Source organism: Ambystoma mexicanum, chromosome 4q (genome assembly GCF_040938575.1).
Source record: "Ambystoma mexicanum isolate Mex_15411 chromosome 4q, UKY_AmexF1_1, whole genome shotgun sequence".
Classification (NCBI taxonomy): domain Eukaryota; kingdom Metazoa; phylum Chordata; class Amphibia; order Caudata; family Ambystomatidae; genus Ambystoma; species Ambystoma mexicanum.
In genome coordinates this window covers 763,716,705-763,737,127 of record NC_090928.1, presented here as the reverse complement: position 1 = coordinate 763,737,127, position 20,423 = coordinate 763,716,705, and the positions used below count along the sequence as shown (strand labels likewise).

The 20,423-nt window shown below is 44.1% G+C and overlaps 1 protein-coding gene across 1 annotated transcript in view; it reads right to left on the bottom strand.

Annotated features, from left to right (window-relative positions):
* LOC138467288 (uncharacterized) overlaps positions 1-20,423 on the bottom strand; it is a 5,113,521-nt gene that overhangs the window by 411,453 nt on the left and 4,681,645 nt on the right. Inside the window, exon 22 of the mRNA XM_069607285.1 lies at positions 169-225. Coding sequence (XP_069463386.1) covers positions 169-225 — 57 coding nt within the window. The remainder of the gene's footprint in view (positions 1-168; positions 226-20,423) is intronic.

Genomic DNA, 20,423 nt, shown 5'->3' with positions numbered 1-20,423 from the left:
CCGTTCATCCCTTAGTGTTAAAGGACATTCTAACATGTATCTGGAAATAAAACTAAGAAGATGAGATAAACAAGCAGTAGGTACATACAAAAACTGTATGTGAAAAAAATAATAATATTAATGTAACCAACTTTTTTATTAAGAAACATTTATCTTTCCTTTACTTACTTCGCATATTAGCTTTAGAAATGGAGGCATCAGCAGGCCTAGCTTCTTCTTGGTTCTCTGCAGTTGATACAAAACAGAGATTAGAATAGTTATTACAATTACAGTAACATATGTATATACTGTTTATTTTCCACCAATGTAGCATTTATTGCACAAACTAGAATGTTATTACATTTCAAATCCCCTTTTGAAATCATTGCCACACACTGTTCCTTTTCCTTTGAAACCTGTTTTTGGTGTACACTTTTTGTTATTGTTTATCCAGGTAATTAGAATATTTGCAGGCAGCCGGAAAATAATTTAAGGAACATCAAGATCAAGGAATCAGACTTCTCATGTATGATTACAGCCTATTCATACACGTTTAATTACAAATTTAATTAAAATAGTCTATCAAAATGATCAAGACAATTTATTTAGAAGTTGAAGGGCTGTGCAATATAATTTGTTTTCATAGATGAAGCTCAACAATGGCAACATAAGGCAATGGATGATAATACCAACCAAACACTGAATACATAGAAATTAAGTTTACCAGCAATGTTCTATCCGTTGCAACATATATATATATATATATATATATATATATATATATATATATATATATATATATATATATATATATATATATATATATATATTCACAACATTTTGACTGAGACCGTGTCAAAAGGAGGTCGACTTGCTTATAAAACTAAACCGTTTTTAAAATGTTTCGTTTTATTGCATTTCTGTTCATCATGAACCTTTTTGCATTTTACATATTACAAACCATTTTTTGCATTTTATTCCCTTCTCAGTTCATCATATTTAAAAACAAAGAAACAAAAAATCATCTAATAATATAAACATTTCAAGATAAAAGTTCCCTTTTTTTTTTTTTTTTTTTTTTTTTTTTTTTATTGATTTGGTTGAATTTAATCAACCTTTCAAACAGTACAAAATTTCAAACAGTACAAAAGTTCCCTTTAAAATGTTCTATCAAACACTATTTTCCAAAATGTTACCTTTGCTAAAACCAGCAGTATCTTTTGCCAACTTAATAAAAGAACCCACCAGTTGTCGGATGTTAAAGTGCTTCGGTTGTCAAGAGAAGACTTAAAGTGCATAGTTCTTAGTGTGTTAATGCTGTGCAAAACAGCAAAATATGGTGCACATTTCAATCGTTCCCTCTCTTTTACAAAAGCTACATTGCACATCTCTCAGCCTCGTATGGAGTCTCACAGACAGTACTTCTTTAGTTTGAAAAGGGTACAACCAAATCCTCATAAACTGAGTTCTGCAGAAACTGTTGGGGAATTTAGTGAAGTATTTTTGGACTGCTACCAAAAGCCCTGGATTTATGTGTCAAATGATAAAATAGTTTATATTTGTTTACCTCCTCTGACGTTGATATCCAGTCCAATTTCCAAAGATTAGGTTTCACCTTAATTGTATTTCTTCTTAAATCATCATATGAGGCACACACTTTTTCAAGCAAGGCTCTACACTGCAACTCCCATTTTCCCAAAGGAATATCTCGACCCTTTTCCAATTCTTTTGTTAGTGTGGCAAAAATCAGGTAGGGTGCTTCCAAAACGCTTTCCTGCACAAAGCTAACGATTTCCATTCAACCATTGCATTTAACGAAATCAACCCCAACTCTCGCCTGATCACTTGGCACGGGGTGGACATCAGAAGCCCCAATACCCTCTTCCAAAAAATGCCTTCGACCATAGGCGATAGAGAATCTGGTATAAAAACAAATATTCAGAACCATATATCAATATAACTGTAACCTTTAGCTTGTAAAACTCCACCACCGATAAGATAGAGAAACGGCAGAATTGTTTGTCAAGCACCCTTGCCTGATTTGCCAGCATTTTTGTCTTGTTTCTTACCAATTGTTCACTATTAACCTCTATCTTACTCATGGTAATACACACTCCCACGTATTTAAGGACCTCTACCTGCTCAATCCGAGTTGGCCCCAAGCGCTAGAAGAACTACGACTTTACTCTCTTTTTATGAGCTTTTTCTAGGACTATAATCTTTGTTTTATCTGTATTTTTTACTAGCTCATTTTCTTCAACATATTCTTCCAGTTATTACAGCTGGTGCTGGAGCCCAATCACTGTTTGGTCCATCAGGACTAAATCATCTCCATAAAGCAACCAACTCATTAGGCTGCCTCGAAGTCTTGGGGGAAAACATTTCGCCGGTGTCAATTTCTCGCCCAGATCTGAAATGTAGATGTTAAGGCGTGCTGGGGCTAGGGGACGCCTTGTTTAAGCCCTCTGAATGTGCTCATCTCCTCAGATATCCACCCCGCCTCAAACCTGTCCCCATGTACAGAGCCTTCAATTGCTCGAAAAGGTTGGGTGGGCAATTTCACTTGCAAGTTTGGCCCATAACCGAGACCTGTTGATGCAATCGAAGGCCAGCACCAGGTCTACAAAGGCTAGATAAGTCCTTGACTTACCCTCCAGGACTCTAAAGATATCACAGTAATATTTGGGTTAGTTTCTAAGCCCTGTGGAAAGCCCATTTGGAAGATGTCAAGATGATTTTCCCTTGTTAACCACTTGTTTAGCCTTGAGAGTAGAAGCGATCCAAAGATTTTCCCAACGACATCCAAAAGGGCAGTAGGGCGATAGTTTTTGGGATCGTCCCTATTGCCTTTTTAAAATATCGACACTATAATTGCTTTCCTCCAAGAATCAGGTATATTACATGAGCTTTCTATTTGCTCCAATAGGACATGTAAAAAATGGGCCCACGCTTCCGGTTCTTGTTTTAGCATTGCGTTGGTTAGGGATCCATCCCCGGGGCTTGAGAAGTACTTGCTTTTGTAATTAGTGCCAATATGTCTGCTGTGTTGTGGGGCACATACCATTGAACCAACACCTCTTTTTCACCGTCTACTTGCGGTTTGGTTTTGTGGGAAAGAGTTCTGAAGTGTTCGACCCATGTCAACTCCGAGACACTATCTATTTGGAGGGCCATTTGAGGGGTGTCATTACTCTTAATTAGGGTCCATACCTCGCCTGAGTTTTTTTTACATATTGCCCTTAGCATCTCTTCTACATTTTTCTGAAGCATCAAGGCATTATACCAGCAAAGCCTGTTTTTATATAATTTGTTTTTAGCTTATTAGCAGCAGAATTAAAGGCCTCAGATTTTGAGATTTTTAGCAGTCTTAGGTTTCCCCTTAATTCCTGTCTTCTTTCCACTACCGCTCTCTTAAAAACATGGCAATGTTTAAACCCACTGCCTTTATGGCCCTGTCTAGAGATCACAAAACTTTGCAAAACGGTAGTTTAGTCTAGCAACTTTATGGGATCCAACCCCATCCGTGAATGTACCCTCCATGTGTATTGGCCAACCAAACTCTCGATATTCTTCCTGGGCATCTTAAGGCAGTTGCCCCATTCACAACCTCCACATCAACTTTCATCATCACTTCCTCCCTTGTTGCCCCCCCCCCATCAAACATTGACAAGAGGTTATGGTTTAACACCTCAAGGGATTTTACGTCCTGCAACATGTCCCGTGAGACAAATACATAGTTGATTATTGACACTTGTGAACCACAAGACCATGTTGGCCTACAAGGCATAGCTCCTTCAGTATGGCCATTTAAGATGTGTTGGTCCCTTGAGTCCATTAAAGCAATCCATGCCCAACCTCTTTTTTCACATGGATTTAAGCAGACAGTCGGGACCCTGTTGACTTTTTCCTTCTTATTTAGGCATGTGATGTTCAAGGGCCTCATCACAAGTTGGGTGATAGCTCTTAAATGCGGCAGTAACAGCATTACCACCGCATTTAAGGGTCCGACCGGTCATGAGTCTTTGTGTGTTTACCCCCAGCTTAGTGCTGTGGATAAGCATGCCAGAAAAATTCCCATTTTCTGTGCAATTACCACCGGCGGTATTGCCACACAATAATTGCACTAAACATTCCCCATGGACCCAATGGGGAATGGGGACTAACATTTAGCGCCCAACCCGTGATCCGGCGGTAATACCGCTGGGCAGGTGGGAACTAACGCTAATAAAGTTGGGTGGTATCCCAGGCGGGATACCTGCCAACTCGTGATCAGGCTCCAAGTCTCCACAAATTATCAGGGAACCCTTGCCATCTGTAATGTATGTATCTTCAATCAGTTCTGAGATTTTCCCAATAAATTCAACGTCATCCATTGCTAACTGGTTCCAATACAAGTTAATGATTGTCAAGGATTTTCATTGGCTGTTTTTGAACGGTGGACAATGGGGGTAAGGTTGGATCACCACGTTTTGTATGTACACAGTTGGGATTTCGGTTTCAGCCACTTCAAGGCCTATTCCGGTTTATGATGGCCATTAAAAGGCCAGATGTCGGTCTTCCTTTTAGGTCACCAGTTGCTTGATTTAGAAGGACTGAAAATTCATCTAGGCTTGGCTTACAACTGAGCCAAGTTTCTTGAAGGCATATTAAATCAAAATCTCCCAGTTTGACATCTCTTCTTTCAAGCAAGTGGGAAAAGCCTCTAATGTTGCATGAGGCCATTGCTAAAAGTGTGGGATCCCCCGCTTTGACCAGCTAATGTGTTTTGTGGCCCATCAGGACGCCAGGCAACCATGACCACGAATCCTTCTCAACCGTGTCTAAACCAATCTTCTTTGGCATCTCAACCATTCTCTTGTTATCCAGGCCAGCTCGGCAATGCACTATCATAATCAGAACATGCTCAGAATGTTGTTTGCTCCCTTTACTGTTGGCTGGCCCACTCAAATGTGGTGGCTTTGTTATGGGGGCAAGACTGCCCTTTCGTTCCCCTTCCATCTCCCAAAGTCCAGGCTCTTTACTCGGCAAAGGCTGCCTGAATGTAAAGCTGAAGGGTGCCCCTTTTCCATTGTTACGATCCTGGTCCTCTGAGCAATTCCCCAACAACGTAGCTAAATCGAAGCCCAATAACCGAAGACTCACAGTTGCTTCTAATAGTGTGTGTATGACCACTGGGGAGTTAAGGTGGAGATACACTGAGTCCAAATGGGCAGGTTGTCAGAGCTAATCTGTTTGAGGTTTGGAATACAGTACAGGAGGTCAAGGGCGGTTCTTCTATTCAGGATAAGATTGTCTTCTCTGTCCACCAACCTTTCTAACTTTAAACGCCTTGAGTCATTTCTTTTTAAGGGTCATATTTGACGTTTTGCCCTGCACTTGTTACACAAAACCTCTGTTTGTGGGACCCCACTGATTTTATCCAGTTCCTGCCTGTAGATGTTATCCGCTGCTAGCCTCTTTTGGGCTAATGTCATGAAACCTTTTGTACTTGAGCGGGTGCTGGACTTTGGCCCAGCTCTCGACTCTTTACCGCTATAAACAAGTTCATGTGTAACTATGATTTTGAAGTCATCAAGCTCTGAGGCTTTTGCATTTGGGGCTTGTGTACAGAAACCGCTTTCTGATTCGACAAGAATCTGGTGTCAGCTGAATGATGTATTTCTACTAAGGCTTGGAACCTGACTTATGATGTTTCTCCCTCTACTCTCATACTTGCAATCGGAGCTTCCGAGCAGTCAACTGACATTTTTATATTTTTGATGGTTGGTTCACACTGGGTCTCCTCATTTCCGATTGAGTGAACAGACAGGTCCATTAAGGAAATTGAGGGGGCTCTTTCTGAGGACCCCTCAAATCTGCCAGCAGTTCCAGAATTTGTCGCACTGTTTCCGGTATGTTCTTTTTATTGGGCTTCCTTTTGTTTTTCTCACAGCGCCACGTCGTATGAGAAGGGTCCGAAAGATTTCGCAAGAACTTTCTCCACTCATTTGATCTTACCATAGGCTGAGGTGTCTGTTTCTTTGGCTTTGAAGTCTGTCGTAGTCTGCCGGTTCTTTTTCTACGTCTTTGGCTGAAAATTGGGTAGGGCCTTGATATTTCCAATAGCTCCTGGGCTGTAGTTCTGGTCAGCTCTTGGGGTTCGAGACCAACGCTCGAAAGTATTGTTGTTGGGACTGCCGAGGGTCTTGTAGTCTCTACACTCACCACGTTTAAGCACTGGGCTATATGAAGGTGGTCACTAGAGTAGTTGTATTCCCTTTGATCTCTCTGGGCGGTCTCCCTTTTGTTTAAGCCATAGTCTTCAACCGCCTTGACAGCAGTGATATATCCTTCGATGAATACGGTTTTGGAGTGTAACATGGCAATTAATGTCGCTGATCCTTCATATTTTCATTGATAGATTCATAAAGATTCAAGAAAGGGGCCAAGGCGATAGTCAACATAGACATAGAACTTTGCAAAGCCGGCGTAATGAGGGTATCACCTGGGCCTGTCCTCCTCTGAGACTATTCCCCCCAATACGGTATTTTGTTGAGTATGAGGAATCTGATTATGTTGATGTGGAGTTAAGAGAGGGTAGAATCCCTTCCCACTCACCATCCCTTTCATCGGGAATAGTCAGCGGTATGTCCTTTCCTAAATCCATCAAGGTTTTCTCAAAAAGCCCCACGGACGACCTTAACTTGCAATCCACTTTCATTCGACTGGTGGCTCATGTTTGGTTAGTTGAAGACACTAAGAGGCCTGAGTCCACCATTAGAATAATTTTTTCGATTCTATCTATGTCACGCCTTAGGGTCTTTTCAATTGCTCTTTAGATTGACCTCGCCGCTGAAAAAACTTCATGACCAGGAGTGCTGGTGTGGATGGCTTTGAGATCCCCAAAGGCCCTCACCGCCAAGAGGCAGTTTCCTTCCTGCTGGATTTGTGAATCTCATAATTCCCTACCAGTCTTTCCTGGGTAGGCAGTTGCAAGCCCTTTCATGACCCGACTTTTGCTGTGCAGTCTGGAGCCCATGGGGGACTTGTTGCTATCTTCTTTGGGGAAGAGGCCACCCCAACACCTCCTCAGCCCCTTCCAACATTTCAGCATCTGTAACTTCACCCAAATCTTTTGACCATTGGAGTGGTTCTATAATTTTTACTGTGAACAAATATATTTTCTTTCCTCTGCAGCTTTTCCCAAACGCAACAGGGCTTGATGTTGAGTTCTTTGAGCTGGGAGTTGTGTTGTTCAAATAATGTGAAGCTGAAAAAGGTTTGAGATCCCCCGTCCCGTTCACCCCCTCCTCCTACCTAGTTTGATGGCCTCTTGCGTTTGTTACAGCAAGTTGAGACTCCTTGTTCCCCTTATGGGGGTCAATGGCAAGACAAGCTTCTCCTCATGCCTGACTCGGCTCCAGTGCTGCCATCTCTGCATCCATGCCGGTTTGGCTTGGGTGTTTCCCTGTGACCCTCAGACCCTTGCTCAGAGGTCTCGCCTGAAATGGGAATCCTGTTGCCTTTCAGTCCCAGTTGACTGGGCGGAACACCAGTGTCTGCAGCAGTCATTTCACCAACCAGTGGGGCAGATGCGTCACTAGGGGGGGCAGCAGGGGCTACAGCCCAGGGTCTTTTGGTTGTAGCCCCAGATATAAGCTCAGGGGCTACAACCAAAAGGCTAGCTAGCCCCGAGTTCAGACAGTACTGACATTAGCGTAGCACTGGAGCTTTTACAAACCTACCAACACCCCTGCAGTGGGGGAAAGGCTGGAAAGTTGCTATTTGGGGGAAAAATAGGATACCAGTTGAAAGGCCCAGATATACCCCCATGTACTAGGGCCTTTACAGTCCCGGGGCACCCCTGGCAGACGTCGGGGACGGTTGATGTAAATCGGGACAGAGGTGGAGGGGTGAAAGGCTTCACTTCACCTTACTTCACCAGTCTGAGGTTTTTTGTTTTGGCTCAGCCATCGGGCTGGGACTCAAGCAGAGAGCATCTACTTGGGGAGACCAACCGAACTACTGTGTAAGAGGTATTCATGTTTTCCGTTACAGAGTAACTTACAGAGTCACTTTCACAGACTCCCATTAACTTCAAAACGTCAATATTCCCCATGGTCTCCCAGCAACCCGTATTTACTGAGGGCTCGGGCTCAGGGTCGGGCGAGGGCTGGCGGGGAGGGGGAAGACAGTGTCACATGGGGCACAAAGAGCAGAGGCACTCTACCCTCCTATAACGCTGGACAAATGTGCCGGCCAATCATGTCCCAAACCTGCTCCAACACCTGACCCCACTCCTCGCCTCTGACCTTTTCTTCTGGACTCACTGTCGGACTACGCACTGGCGCTCCCCACATCCACATGAGTTTTTAAAAATGTGCTTAAAGGTACAGCAACAAGCAAACAGCAATCCGACTTCTCAGCGCCAGCAGGACACACCTAAACTGTTAGTTTATTTTGACATTAAGCCATAATAAGGTGATGGAAGCACCAATCTCAAACTGTACATTGAGTAATGTCAGGCCAATGTCTTCCAAGTCATCTGTGTGAAATGGAAACACAGCACTAACCACCTCTTACAGATAAGATACACACAACCGATTGGCTGAAAGTTCCTTACCTATTTCTTGACTGCCATAAGGCCTAAAAGAACACAGAAAGTGTCCAACCAGGACGATCTAGAGCTAATGAAACCTTTCAAGCATGCAATTGATTTTCTTATCATAGGGAGACTTTGCCATGATTCGCTGTAGATGTGCATACTTATGTAGTGGAGAATTACTCCAGTCCCACATGCCTAGATGTCGGTATGTTATGATATGATATGATATAGCATTTATAACGCGCCTATACACAAGTGTTTCAAGTGTGTCCTACACCTAGGGAATCAAGCTTCACTTCACTGAGTTAGTCCAACAAGGCCCAACCTGAACATGTCGAGATTAGGAGGGCAGGTATGGACCAGTTTCAGATCTTCTCATGCGTCCTTAGCAGTGGGTCTCCGACCTAAACAAATGTATCTTTGTGTGTGAAAGCCTACTCTTCTCTGCCAGAACGTTTCATGATTCAAACTGATAAATACTGACTTGATAACCTCATACTGTTTGAGTAACTTAATATAGTTTGCAACAAACAGAATACATCATGTGTATTGTGGGTGAATGTTTGGAAAGTATGATGTAAATCCTGGGTGCAGGGTGTTAAGGCAGTGAAATGAAACATGAACATCTGTAAAATAACACAACAGAAGAGTGTTTCCTGTAATGTTGTGGGCAAAGTATAAAAGGTGTACATTTTTTAAGACTAAAAATAAGTATTTAAATATTTCATAAACAGTGCAATCAGAGCTGGTTTTAAGATTTGGACAAGAGACAAATGCCCATGCCCCCTGCTCTACCTCTCTGACCTCAAATACAAACAGCCAGGGCTGCACGGGCCCTGCTAGTGCGGTCTTAACTTTTGAACGTGTCTCATAGGCAGATTATTTACAACATGAAGTGATTAGAGATGAGAAAAGGTAACAGGCAGTGACCATTGTTGTGGCACCTTTTTCTTAAAAATATAAAGGATTTTGAACAAGCTATTTAAGTGTGATTGTTCAGTGATTAGAAGTTAATAGGATACAGAAAAGGCTGTTTGAAACAATGACCTTGTCATGAATTTCATTTCACTTTGTGAATGTTTGAGTTTCCATTAATGTCTGTGCTGGAGCTTGTAGGCTTTCATTCAGATGGGAAAAATAAAGCTACAATCATAGCGGGTCATTTTTCAAGTCAAGCGGTGGAGAAGAAGTGCTGCTAATTTCATTTATCGCCACTTTTTATGAGCTGCAGGGTTTGTATGATTTGGCAGGTGAAGTTGGAGAGCAGATTGGCCTTAACAAAGCCCCTTTGCCAAATCGGATTGGTTTTCCACCAGCATGTATTTTGGGATCCACCTGACTTTTACACCTGGTAAAAGCTGGCACATTCCAAAGAAGTCCATACACTTTTCAAGACATGGAATGGAAAAGTAAGCAGCAAAGGTGATTTTTGCCAATGTTTTATACTTTACATTTGCAGAACTTGGTGGAAACAATTAAAATTAGTGAATGACCCCTTTTGCAAAAAAGTGCAAACAGGAGTGGTCCCCTCTGTGCAATTTAGGATTCAAAACAAAATGTCCCCCTTACTTGTGCGTTTTTAATCTGTATGAAATGTAGTATTCTTTTAGGTATTCAAAACCAAACTTCAACACATACTTGTACCAGCTTGAGCTTCTAAGATGTGTGGCCAAGTATCTACATTTCAGGCTAGGCTCCAATTCTGGCTTTGCCACTTAGCTAAAGTGGGTGTTCATGGGCAAATCCTTTAATTTCACTTTGCCTTACTTGCTAAAATGAGGTTCCGATAGAAGTGACTCAGTTCGCATTATAAGCTATTCCAAAAAAACTCACTCATGGTTTAAAAGATGGGCAGCACAGGCATTAGAACCCGCCGAGAATACGCACACATCTTTCTTTGAAAATATCAGGTCACATTTATTGAACAAAATGATGTCATTTAATAGCAACTCAAAGTAAACACATTAAACAAATAGTCATCATGGGCAATTACATATAATAACTAGTATGTAAACAGTATGCACTAGACAATGATGTACATGGGCAGGACATGGGAGCAAGGCCCTCTACTCCCTGCCATGCCCCACCACGAGCGATACCAGGAAGCTGCAAACCCCTCAACCTGCACAGTCTGCCTCCTGATGCAGCTCTCCCAGCCATAGCACTCTCTCCTATATGCTAGCACTCCCTCACACCCTCCACTCAATTAAAATGTGCTTCAAAAATGAAACAAAAAAATAAAGTTTTGTGTTTAAAATGTAGTTTTGTAACAAACAAAATCTCCTATTCCTTGCTTCAGTATTCTGGAGGGGGTCTTTCTTTCACAACAAGATGGAGGGACCACAAGCACCTCTTCTGGGGCCGGCTGGGAACAGCCTCAGTGTTCAGGAAGGCATTGTTGGGGGGACACCATCTGAGATGGTCCAAAGACTGGGGGCCTCACTGCTCAGCACTCTCAGAGGAGGAGGAGGCATCACTGTCGATTCTCAATGCCAAGAAAGGGATGCTGGGAGCTAGTGGGAGTAGGTGGGAGTGGAGGTAAATGGGAATGGTGGGCAGGAGGAGCTGAACGAAGGTGACGGGGGGTGAAAGGTAAAGGAGGATCTAATATTATAGAAAGGGGAGAGCAGATGGGAAGGGAGGATAGGTAGATTGATATTGCAACACTATTTTCCTTGCTTCTCATTTGGTCTGTACTGTTTTTTATAGAGGGGTGCAAATGTATTTTTCCAGATCCGGGAAGACATTTTTTGCTGGAGCAAGGATCTGGGGAAATGTGGATTAATGTTAACACTTTTTTAGGGTACTCGTAGACCGACACTCAATGACATTTTGGTCCCCTGATCACAAACCTGGCCCACCCAGATGATAATTCCTGGAGCCGGGCCTGCTGGGAAAACCATCTAGCACTTTTTTGTCCTTGGAATAATAGCCCTCATTTTTTTGTTTTTTAAATTGGAAAAGGCAAAATTACAAATCCTAAAATTCCAAGAATAAACAGGACTAGATGGCTTTCTCACTGAAGCAATTGGGAATCTATACAGCGCTGGCTAACTGCACATTTTCTAACTGAAAAAGAAGCTTTGGTGATTTTACATTTTTTTGCAACACATTAAGGCTACATATTATGCATGTCCTGCTTTCTTTCTTTAAACAGCAGCAAGACATTTTCAAAACTTTTTTTTACAACCTATTTGTCTGGATTCCAAGTCCCATGATGATGCAGTACAATGTCCATGGGCTATTATACGTGTCTTATCTGTCAGGTCATTCTCTTTTCTTGCTGCTGGCCATATGAACATTTAAATATTCTTTTCAAACATTGGTTAATAGTATATCTAACTACCGTAGGGTCTGCAACCTTTGGCTCTCCAAGTGTTTTGCACTACAATTTCCATAAGCCCTAGCCAGCAGAGTAAATGGTAAAGGCTCATGGGAGATGTAGTCCAAACCATCTGGAGTGTTGCAGGTTGCCGAAACCCCTTAACTAGAACTTGGTTATTATGTAAACAGTAAAGATTTTCATAGAGGTTTTATGTCCTTTTGAACAGCGCTACTGCTAATTGTCATACACTATACCTGTGACCCTGAGCTTTGTAGCAACACTTCCAATGCTTTGCTTGAGTAACTATTATTGGTAAAGGAGACCGACTGCCATTTGTAAGGGTGGACTAAGCATTTATGATTTTTAATATGAAAATATGCTGGACACTCTGAAAGTGAGGTCTGCTAATCAGCCCTCACTTTCATAATGCTCTATGCTGTACAGTATAGTGTAAACATGTAACTCTGCTGAGCCTAGCTGCTGATACCTCTCAGAAGCTGCCCCGTAGTTTGGCAAGTAGCAGTTACAGAGTAACATGTGCATTGCTCCAACAGCCTGATGGAACCCAAAGTTCAAACAGTGAGGTACTGACTTTAACCATGGGCAGCCCTGATCCAAATGATACAATTTTGTGCTCCAAGGTCTCATAGCAAATTAACAATTAATAATAAGCCATGTCTAGTTCTGACATTGTGCTATCTCAGAATCTACAACTATGAGCTAACACATATTGATGTAATTTTATTGTCGGTTTGGTGTCTGGAGACTCTTTGTGTCATAGTCTTCTGTGTAGTCACCATCTTCGACTGAATTTCCCCCAAAACAGACAAAATGTGTGCTCAGCCGCAACAAAGCCTTTGTTCCAGCTGGAAAGGCTTATCACCTTCCAGGAGAACAGGATCTGCCACCAGGGGGCAGGGAGAGGACACATGCTTGAAAGGACAGGCTTCACAAGGAAGAAGGAAGTCACACCAGGATGGTAATTATTAGAGATGCTGTCATGAGTTACCGTCTCTGGTCCTTGTGGTTGTCCTGGAGATTGATGCCACGATTAACCAGCGCCATTGTTCGCTCCGAACATGACGTCCTCCTGTTCTGTGAGTAAACGTACGCTGCGCTTTAGTCTTTACAGCAGTTTCTGAGCGCCAGCTTCTGTTTCCGGCTTTTGTGGGATAAACATTGCTCGCAAATGCCAAGACCTTACGTCTCAATGCTAGGTAATTATTTGTCTTGCTCAGCGCTACTGTAATAATTTCCTTGTGTTTTCCTTGCTCTGGATATTAATTCTGCTCGTTTCTTCGTTCTGTCACCTTGCGCTGGACTAATTCTTATTTGTCTCCTCCCAGTAATCCTTACCTCTTCAATCTGTCTCTCATTGGACATTTTCCCTGTTATTTCGCCACAGGATTTTCAGATTACCTAAGCAAGATCCTGCCCTTCAACAACTGTCTCTTCTGATCGCTAACATTCCTTGATACTCCAACTGGCGATCCACCATGATCATTCACAGGGTTTTTTCCTTCCTTTTCCTTGGGAGGTATTTCCCTGTTAATTAGCTTTCTGCTCCAGAGGTCACCCGGCCTGAATAAGTGCCTGTCAGGCAGGGTGGCGTCCAGAGAGTCTCGCCCTTACCTGCACGACACCCACTCCAAGCAGAGGACCCATCAAGGATTACCTGCAAGCAAGACTCCACAGAAAAATTATCAGGTGCGCCCAACCTCAGATCCTGACAGTTGGAGACACCTATGAACTATAATACTTTAGACTATGAATCCAGTACAAGATCTTTTACGAGGTATGCGGAAGCTCAATACGACACTTGAATACTTGTCAAGAGAGTGAAACAAGCAAATATAACACATCTGTGCGAGTCTGGGACCTGCTCCCAAAACCAAGAGGGTCTGAGACCCAGAAACAAATTGCAAACTGGAGAGTGAACACAGTGGATGCAACACTGCGAGTCTGGGAGCTGCACCCAAGAGAAATAGGGTCTGGGATCCTAATAAAGGAGTGGGTCTGGGACCCTGAAGTGGACAAGCGACAATTACATATTCAGAAGGGTCTGGGACCCTGAAGCAAGTGAGAAAGAGTTGCAGACTTGGTGGGAAGTGAGCCAAGTAGAGACAACACAATATTGCAAGTCTGGGACTCACATCCACATCTGAAACAAAAGTGCAAAGCCAGGAAGGTATGTGACCCACAGAGATAATTATGTGTTAAAGAAGGAAACCAAACGGGTCACATTAAGTATTGCAAGTCTGGGACTCACACCCAGATGCGAGATTGTAAATAAGAAGATCAAGAAAGACTGACAGTAAAGACATCCTAAGTCTGACAGCACAAGTATTACCAGAGGCATAGAGAGGGTAGGGCCTGAGCAGGCAAGGCCCACCCAAAATTTATAAATTCCCACTCAGCAGTGCTGTGTGGGCATTTGCAGCGTTAATGTCACTGTGGTGGGCTCAACTACATTAGCTTCAGGCCCCACTTGCAAGACGATCCTGGCTATGCCTCTGGATATTAAATAATTTAAAAGACCTAACATAAAAAAGACGTATTTTTTGGGCGTGTTTGTGTTGACTTTTAAATGCGGCAATATGACATCCTACCCTCCCAACCCCCTCAAGATGACCCCTTCCGAACACCCACCCTCTCCTGACGGTTTTTATGTTAAACGGGGCGTTTCACCCCCCCCCCCCCAACCCTCCCTTTCCCAACCCACCCCCCTTCCCAGTAAAACACACACCAAATTCGCACACACATGCTCACACAGACACACAGACACACACACTCACCTGACAGCCTGTCAGCCCCTGCGCACACTCGTGAGCAGCAGCGGCTGACAGATTGATTTGGAATGACCGCTCTGTGCAGTCACAGAGTGGTCATTCTAAATCGATCTTTCTCTTTTTCGGTTCAGTGAAAACGATGTTTTCAAATAGGGCCGGTAGCAGTACATGCAAAGCTGACAGGATTGTATCATGAAAAGATGTCTTGGGGAAAGAAATATAACCCTAGGATTGTGAACCTTCGCTTGGGAACAGAGCATACCAAGCTAGTAAGAAACATGGACTGTGAAAATAGACAACAGTTCTTTGCCAGTTATTCAGAGACTTCACATAAGAAGGAAGCTAGGGGAAAGGAGTATGACTGGAACCTTGCATGTTGGAACATTATTTTTCTGGCACACTTTACTACCAGCAAAATAGGGAAAAAGAATACTTTTTCCTTTGAATAGAGATCGGGCACATTTATATTAGATTGTTAGTGTTAGGGGCAGAGGTAGGTTCTTGGGACACAACAGTAACATACCTTTTAGTTTCGGACTTCCTGATAATATCATTAGTTTGAAGCAGGGAACCCCTCTTAGCTTTAGGGATACAGAGGCATTTTAAAAATGACGTATTATTATTAAAAGTCTTTATTCAAAATTCTACAAGTATTGTATCCAAGCCTTACTTCTGCACCCTTACACATCACAGTACTATCTTTGTTTGGAAGCTTCTTTGACAGCTCGTACCCGTACTGAAGGATATAGCCTGCCATTGACCTAGGTTAACATAAGAGGCAAACGAGGTATACCTTCCGGGTTGTACCTCTTTTACCGTTGTGATTGGGATCACTGCTATCTTAGTGAAAGTGAAGGGCTGTGTAGGATTTGTATCCACTTCTAATTCCTGTACTTCCGCAGAGCAGTAGTCATTTGACCAAATTAAAGAATAGGAATTACTACTTCAAAAGCCCATACCAATGCACTGCTTTCACACTGCGCTTGTTTACGAGGCTGACCAGTGACGTCGTCTTGCCAAGACCAACCATGCTGCAGCAACACCTATAGTTAGTCGACGATACCCAATCCCAATTAACTTGTGCCCCCTATAGTGTTTAGGTGTTGATGACGTTTTCTGTATTAGAAATACGCCTGTCTTTGCTATTGTCAGACAGAGCGCTCTCGTAGGTTGCAGAGTTCTTTGCATGCCTTATCCTTGGATAAACTCCCACTTACGCTCACCCGCACTCTGTCTTGGTCTTATTCCCACTACGGGAGAGTCCCTTATTGTCTCTCATTGCGGGGAGGATCGTGCTGAATTGGGGGCGCTTCCCTTCAATTCATACAAGTGTAGATGATTCTACTATGCTGTTTGTGTTCCTCTGTTTGGGAGACCGAAGAGCATAACAAACTTCAGAACAAGTATAACAAATAACAAAAAGAACACACAATAGTGAAACCAGACAGCCCAATAACCAGGGAAACTATGTACATCAATATCTCTGGTTTAGTTAACAGCATGAAGTGGACTACATTCAGGATGGTGAAGAAATTGCGGAGACTGGAAAAAAAACCACCCCCTTGATTATGTGACTTGGACCCTTTCACAAAGGAGGCATTCTCTGAAGCTGTGGGTTACTCAGTGTACCTCTTTATACAACTTCTTGTGACGAATCTAGCAACATCATCACTGATTCTCTGTAGGGAAGCTCCTCTTACGTGGTCAGGGAAAGGCAGAAGCTACTTAACTCTGACCCTGGAGTGGCTATCTGCGGGAGGACCACGTAGGATAGGACAAACTCCAGAGAGGCAGGAAAACACTGAATCAAAATAAACTTTCAGTTGTTATTCTTAATGACACACATATGCCTTTGCAACATGCCTGTATGGCGTATTGTGACGTAGATACAAAAATTCCAAAGTTTTCTTGCACAACAACCTTATTTACCCCCCGCCCTTTTATTGTACTGAGATGAGGAAGAGGGATCTAACAATGTGGGTGACCAGAAGCGGTAAGCAACCACAGCGTTCTAGTCTTTGGAAAGTGTTAACGAATGCTGGGAAGTTTACAACACACACAGCTGAACAGAATACGAGTGAGAGGCAGAGACTACAGCGGGAAACAGCTTGTGCGGACGCTGGTTGGAATGCCCGAAGGGAGCACATTGTGGAAGCCAGCACAGAGGCTGACGAGAATGTCGTGAAGAGACACCGGGCCAAGAGAAGCTCACCGCTTTATTGCTATAGGCAGATGAAGCCACCAGAAGCAAAAGAAGATAAGGCAGGAGCCAAACGGCTAATGGGATGCATCCCCAGTCAGAGAACCCAAGGACAAGAAGACGGAAGGACATGAAGAATGCCAGAGCGTGTGTTGCATATCATTAACAGCGCAAGAAAGCCCAATTAAAGTAATTGTAGGAACTGATACAAATAGAAAGAGTTTTAAGAAAGGGTCGGGGACCCAAATCTTGGAAAGAAAGATTGATACAAATATGAACAATGTTAAGAAAGGGTCAGTGACCCAAACATTGGAAAGGGAGATTGATATAAATATAAACAGTGTGAAGAAAGGGTCAGTCACCCAATACTTGGAGAGAGAGGTTGAAATGAATACGAACAGTGTGGAGAAAGGGTCGGTACCTCAATGCTTGGAAAAGGACAATGACACAAATATGATCAATGATAAGAAAGGGTTGGTGGGATTCCAAGATGGCACCAAGCCGGGCAGACGTGCGTGAGTGGAGCTCCGTCCCCCAGCTCGGGCCGCAACAACAGAGAAATATAAAAAAGCAGACATTTAGTCCTCCAGAGCACGTCTCCATTGGAGAAATACCGAGGAAGGTGAAAACCGAGGCGGAGGATCCAACGCAACGACAACAGGGAAGAAGGAGACCCACAAGCCGCCGGAGCGGAAGAGTGGCCTCGAGGCTCATTTCAAACAGTGCCCGCAAGCGGTGAGAACCGGGGAGGTTCGATCGAACTGCGAAGGCGCCACAGAGGCAGGAGCAGAGATCCACCCAGCGGCTGAGACGGCATAGGAGACACACAGCGGAAGCGGAGACACAGAGGCATATGCCAGGGTACCAGGCGGGCACCAGTGCAGATCGGGCAGAGGCACTGCAGCCGATGCAGAAGATCGAGTGGAAGGACCTCCAGAGCCCCCGACGGAACATCCAGCAGAGCATCGCGGGATTGGAACAAGAGGAGAAGGCAATCTACAAACCTCCGGACCACGGACCAGCAGGGCGGAGGTGGAGCTCCCCCCGACCATCGACAGGAGAGACCAGAGTCGCGGAACGTGGCGTGGATACCAGGTGCCGGAGGGGAGACCTGCAATGCAACACGAGGCTGGCACTACAGGGGGAAAGAAACCCAAACAAAGGAATGGACAGTAAGCCCCAGGGATGGTGGGAACATAAATACCTCAGCAACAGACAAACGTCCCCTCTTTACCCCCTGCCAGCAACAAGAAGGGACCCAGGGCCAATTGAAAAGGCAAAAGAAGACCCACCCACAAAGGGGACTCAGTCAATGCCACAGGGCACAATGGGGCAAAAGTGATAAAGCAGGCTCCAGGGGCAAAAGGAAAAAGGAAAAAAAAAAAAAAAGAGCAGTAGGGTCCCGGTACCCCATACCCAACAAGCACATCAGAGAAGGCAGCCCCATAGGCCACCCACGGGGCAAGGCACAACACACAAGGCAAGCCACCAGAGAAACAACCAATGGAAACAGGGTGACGGACAAGTCCCAAGCTCATCAAAGCAAAGAATAAGACAGACTCCGACGGGGCCAAGAAACCCCAACCAAGCAGACACTCAGCTGTGAATTCAGACACACCTCCAAGGTCACCACAGAGGAATAGATAAGGAGGAAGAGAAAAGGGAGATACACACATGTCAAAACCCAGGAACCGTCAAGCACAACAGGGTACACAATTCCTCAACAGCAAGGCCAAACAAGACCAGGACCTGATCCAACTCTGGGGAGCAGACAAAGGTGCGACTCCAAAAGCAAACACGCAAAAGGACAAGGGGAAGACCATACCAGAACAGATAGTAGACGCAGAAATGGCCACGAAAGATGACATGAAAACGTGGTTTAAAAGATTTCAGGACCAATTCATATCCTCAATGCACGCTCAGTTTGAAAACATGAAAGGGGAAATGAAACAAGCGGTCCAGGAACTAAAAACGGACATTGGGAACCTGGAAGAGCGAACAGACAATTTAGAGAGAACGGTCCAAAACATAGATGAGGAAACATTACAATATGCGGAAGCACAAGAACGACTGGCAAGACCGACCCAAGAACTAGAACCCCAATGTGAAGACTTAGAGAATCGATCCCGAAGGTCAAACATAAGGATTAAAAACATGGCAGAATCGGTCGAGGATAAAGACCTCCGCACGGCAGTACAACAGGTGTTTCAAGATATACTCACAGACGGCACAGGAGAGGAAATTCAGATAGACAGAATACACAGAGTTGTTCCCCGTAGAGCGGGAGAACCAGGGGCCCACCCAAGAGATGTCCTGGCAGCAATGGCGCAATACACACAAAAACAGCACATTTTGAGGAAAGCCAGGACATAGACCATATAAGAATGAAAGGCAAAGAAATTCAGCTCTTCCAGGATCTAGCGCAATTCACACTCAGGAAAGATAGAGAAATGGCTCAGATAACAAAATGCTTGACAGAGAAGCGGGTACGCTGCAAATGAACCTTCCCATTTGGGCTCCTATTTACGTGGGAGGAGAAGCAACATCGAATCACCACATGCAAAGAGGGACTCAAGATACAGGAAATGCAAGAGCAAGAGAAGGAACCTACAAAGGACAGAGAAATGCACCGAGGACGCAGAGTTCCGAGGGGATGGCAGGTGGAGAACAAACAAACCAGACGCCAAACCCGGAACCCGGACCACACATAATACCGCCTCAAGAAAAAGGGGAAATAAGCCTGAACACAAAGGAAGGAGACACGGCACACGCAGATGCGAAAAAGAAAAGGACCAAATGCTGCATGAGGATGTGGCAGAGCAAAGGGACACCCTTGGAATCCACACCATACAAGTGGGGTTTAGGACTCCCTGCGAAATAGTTACACCTGAGTTATTAGAGGACATGGAGTGAAGGCCTCACGCCCGAGCAACCATAGGGCCCATTGCCCTCCTCAGGGAAAAAGTTGGGTGGGAGGGGAGGCGGGAAACGGGGGGGAGTTGTGGGAGAGATACAAGAGGGAAAAAGGGAAAACACCGGCATCTACGGACACAACAGCGATCCACTCAGAAAGAGACATGGGAAATTAGAGACCCAAGCGAAAGGATGGGGCTGAAAATATTAACATACAATATCAGAGGGCTGAACTCTCCCGTTAAAAAGGAAGAAAATTGAACACTTTCTTCACAAAGAGAAGTATGATATAATAATGCTCCAAGAGACACATATACAGAAGAAGAGAAAAGGACAAACCCACATAAGAGGTTACAACCCAATACTACAAGCCAATGATGAAGAGAAGAAAAAGGGGGTCATGATAGCATTTGCCAGTCCACTCAACGTACAGATACGAGGAACTATGCCAGATAAACAAGGAAGGTACATGTCCGCGAAAGTACAGATAGAAAACCGCCCACTGACACTAGCAACGCTATACGCCCCAAACACGGGCCAGGACGGATTCATAAAAGACACCCTGAGCAAATTGGAAAACTTTGCAGAAGGGGAAGTGATACTGGCAGGTGACTTCAACCTAGCGTGGAACCC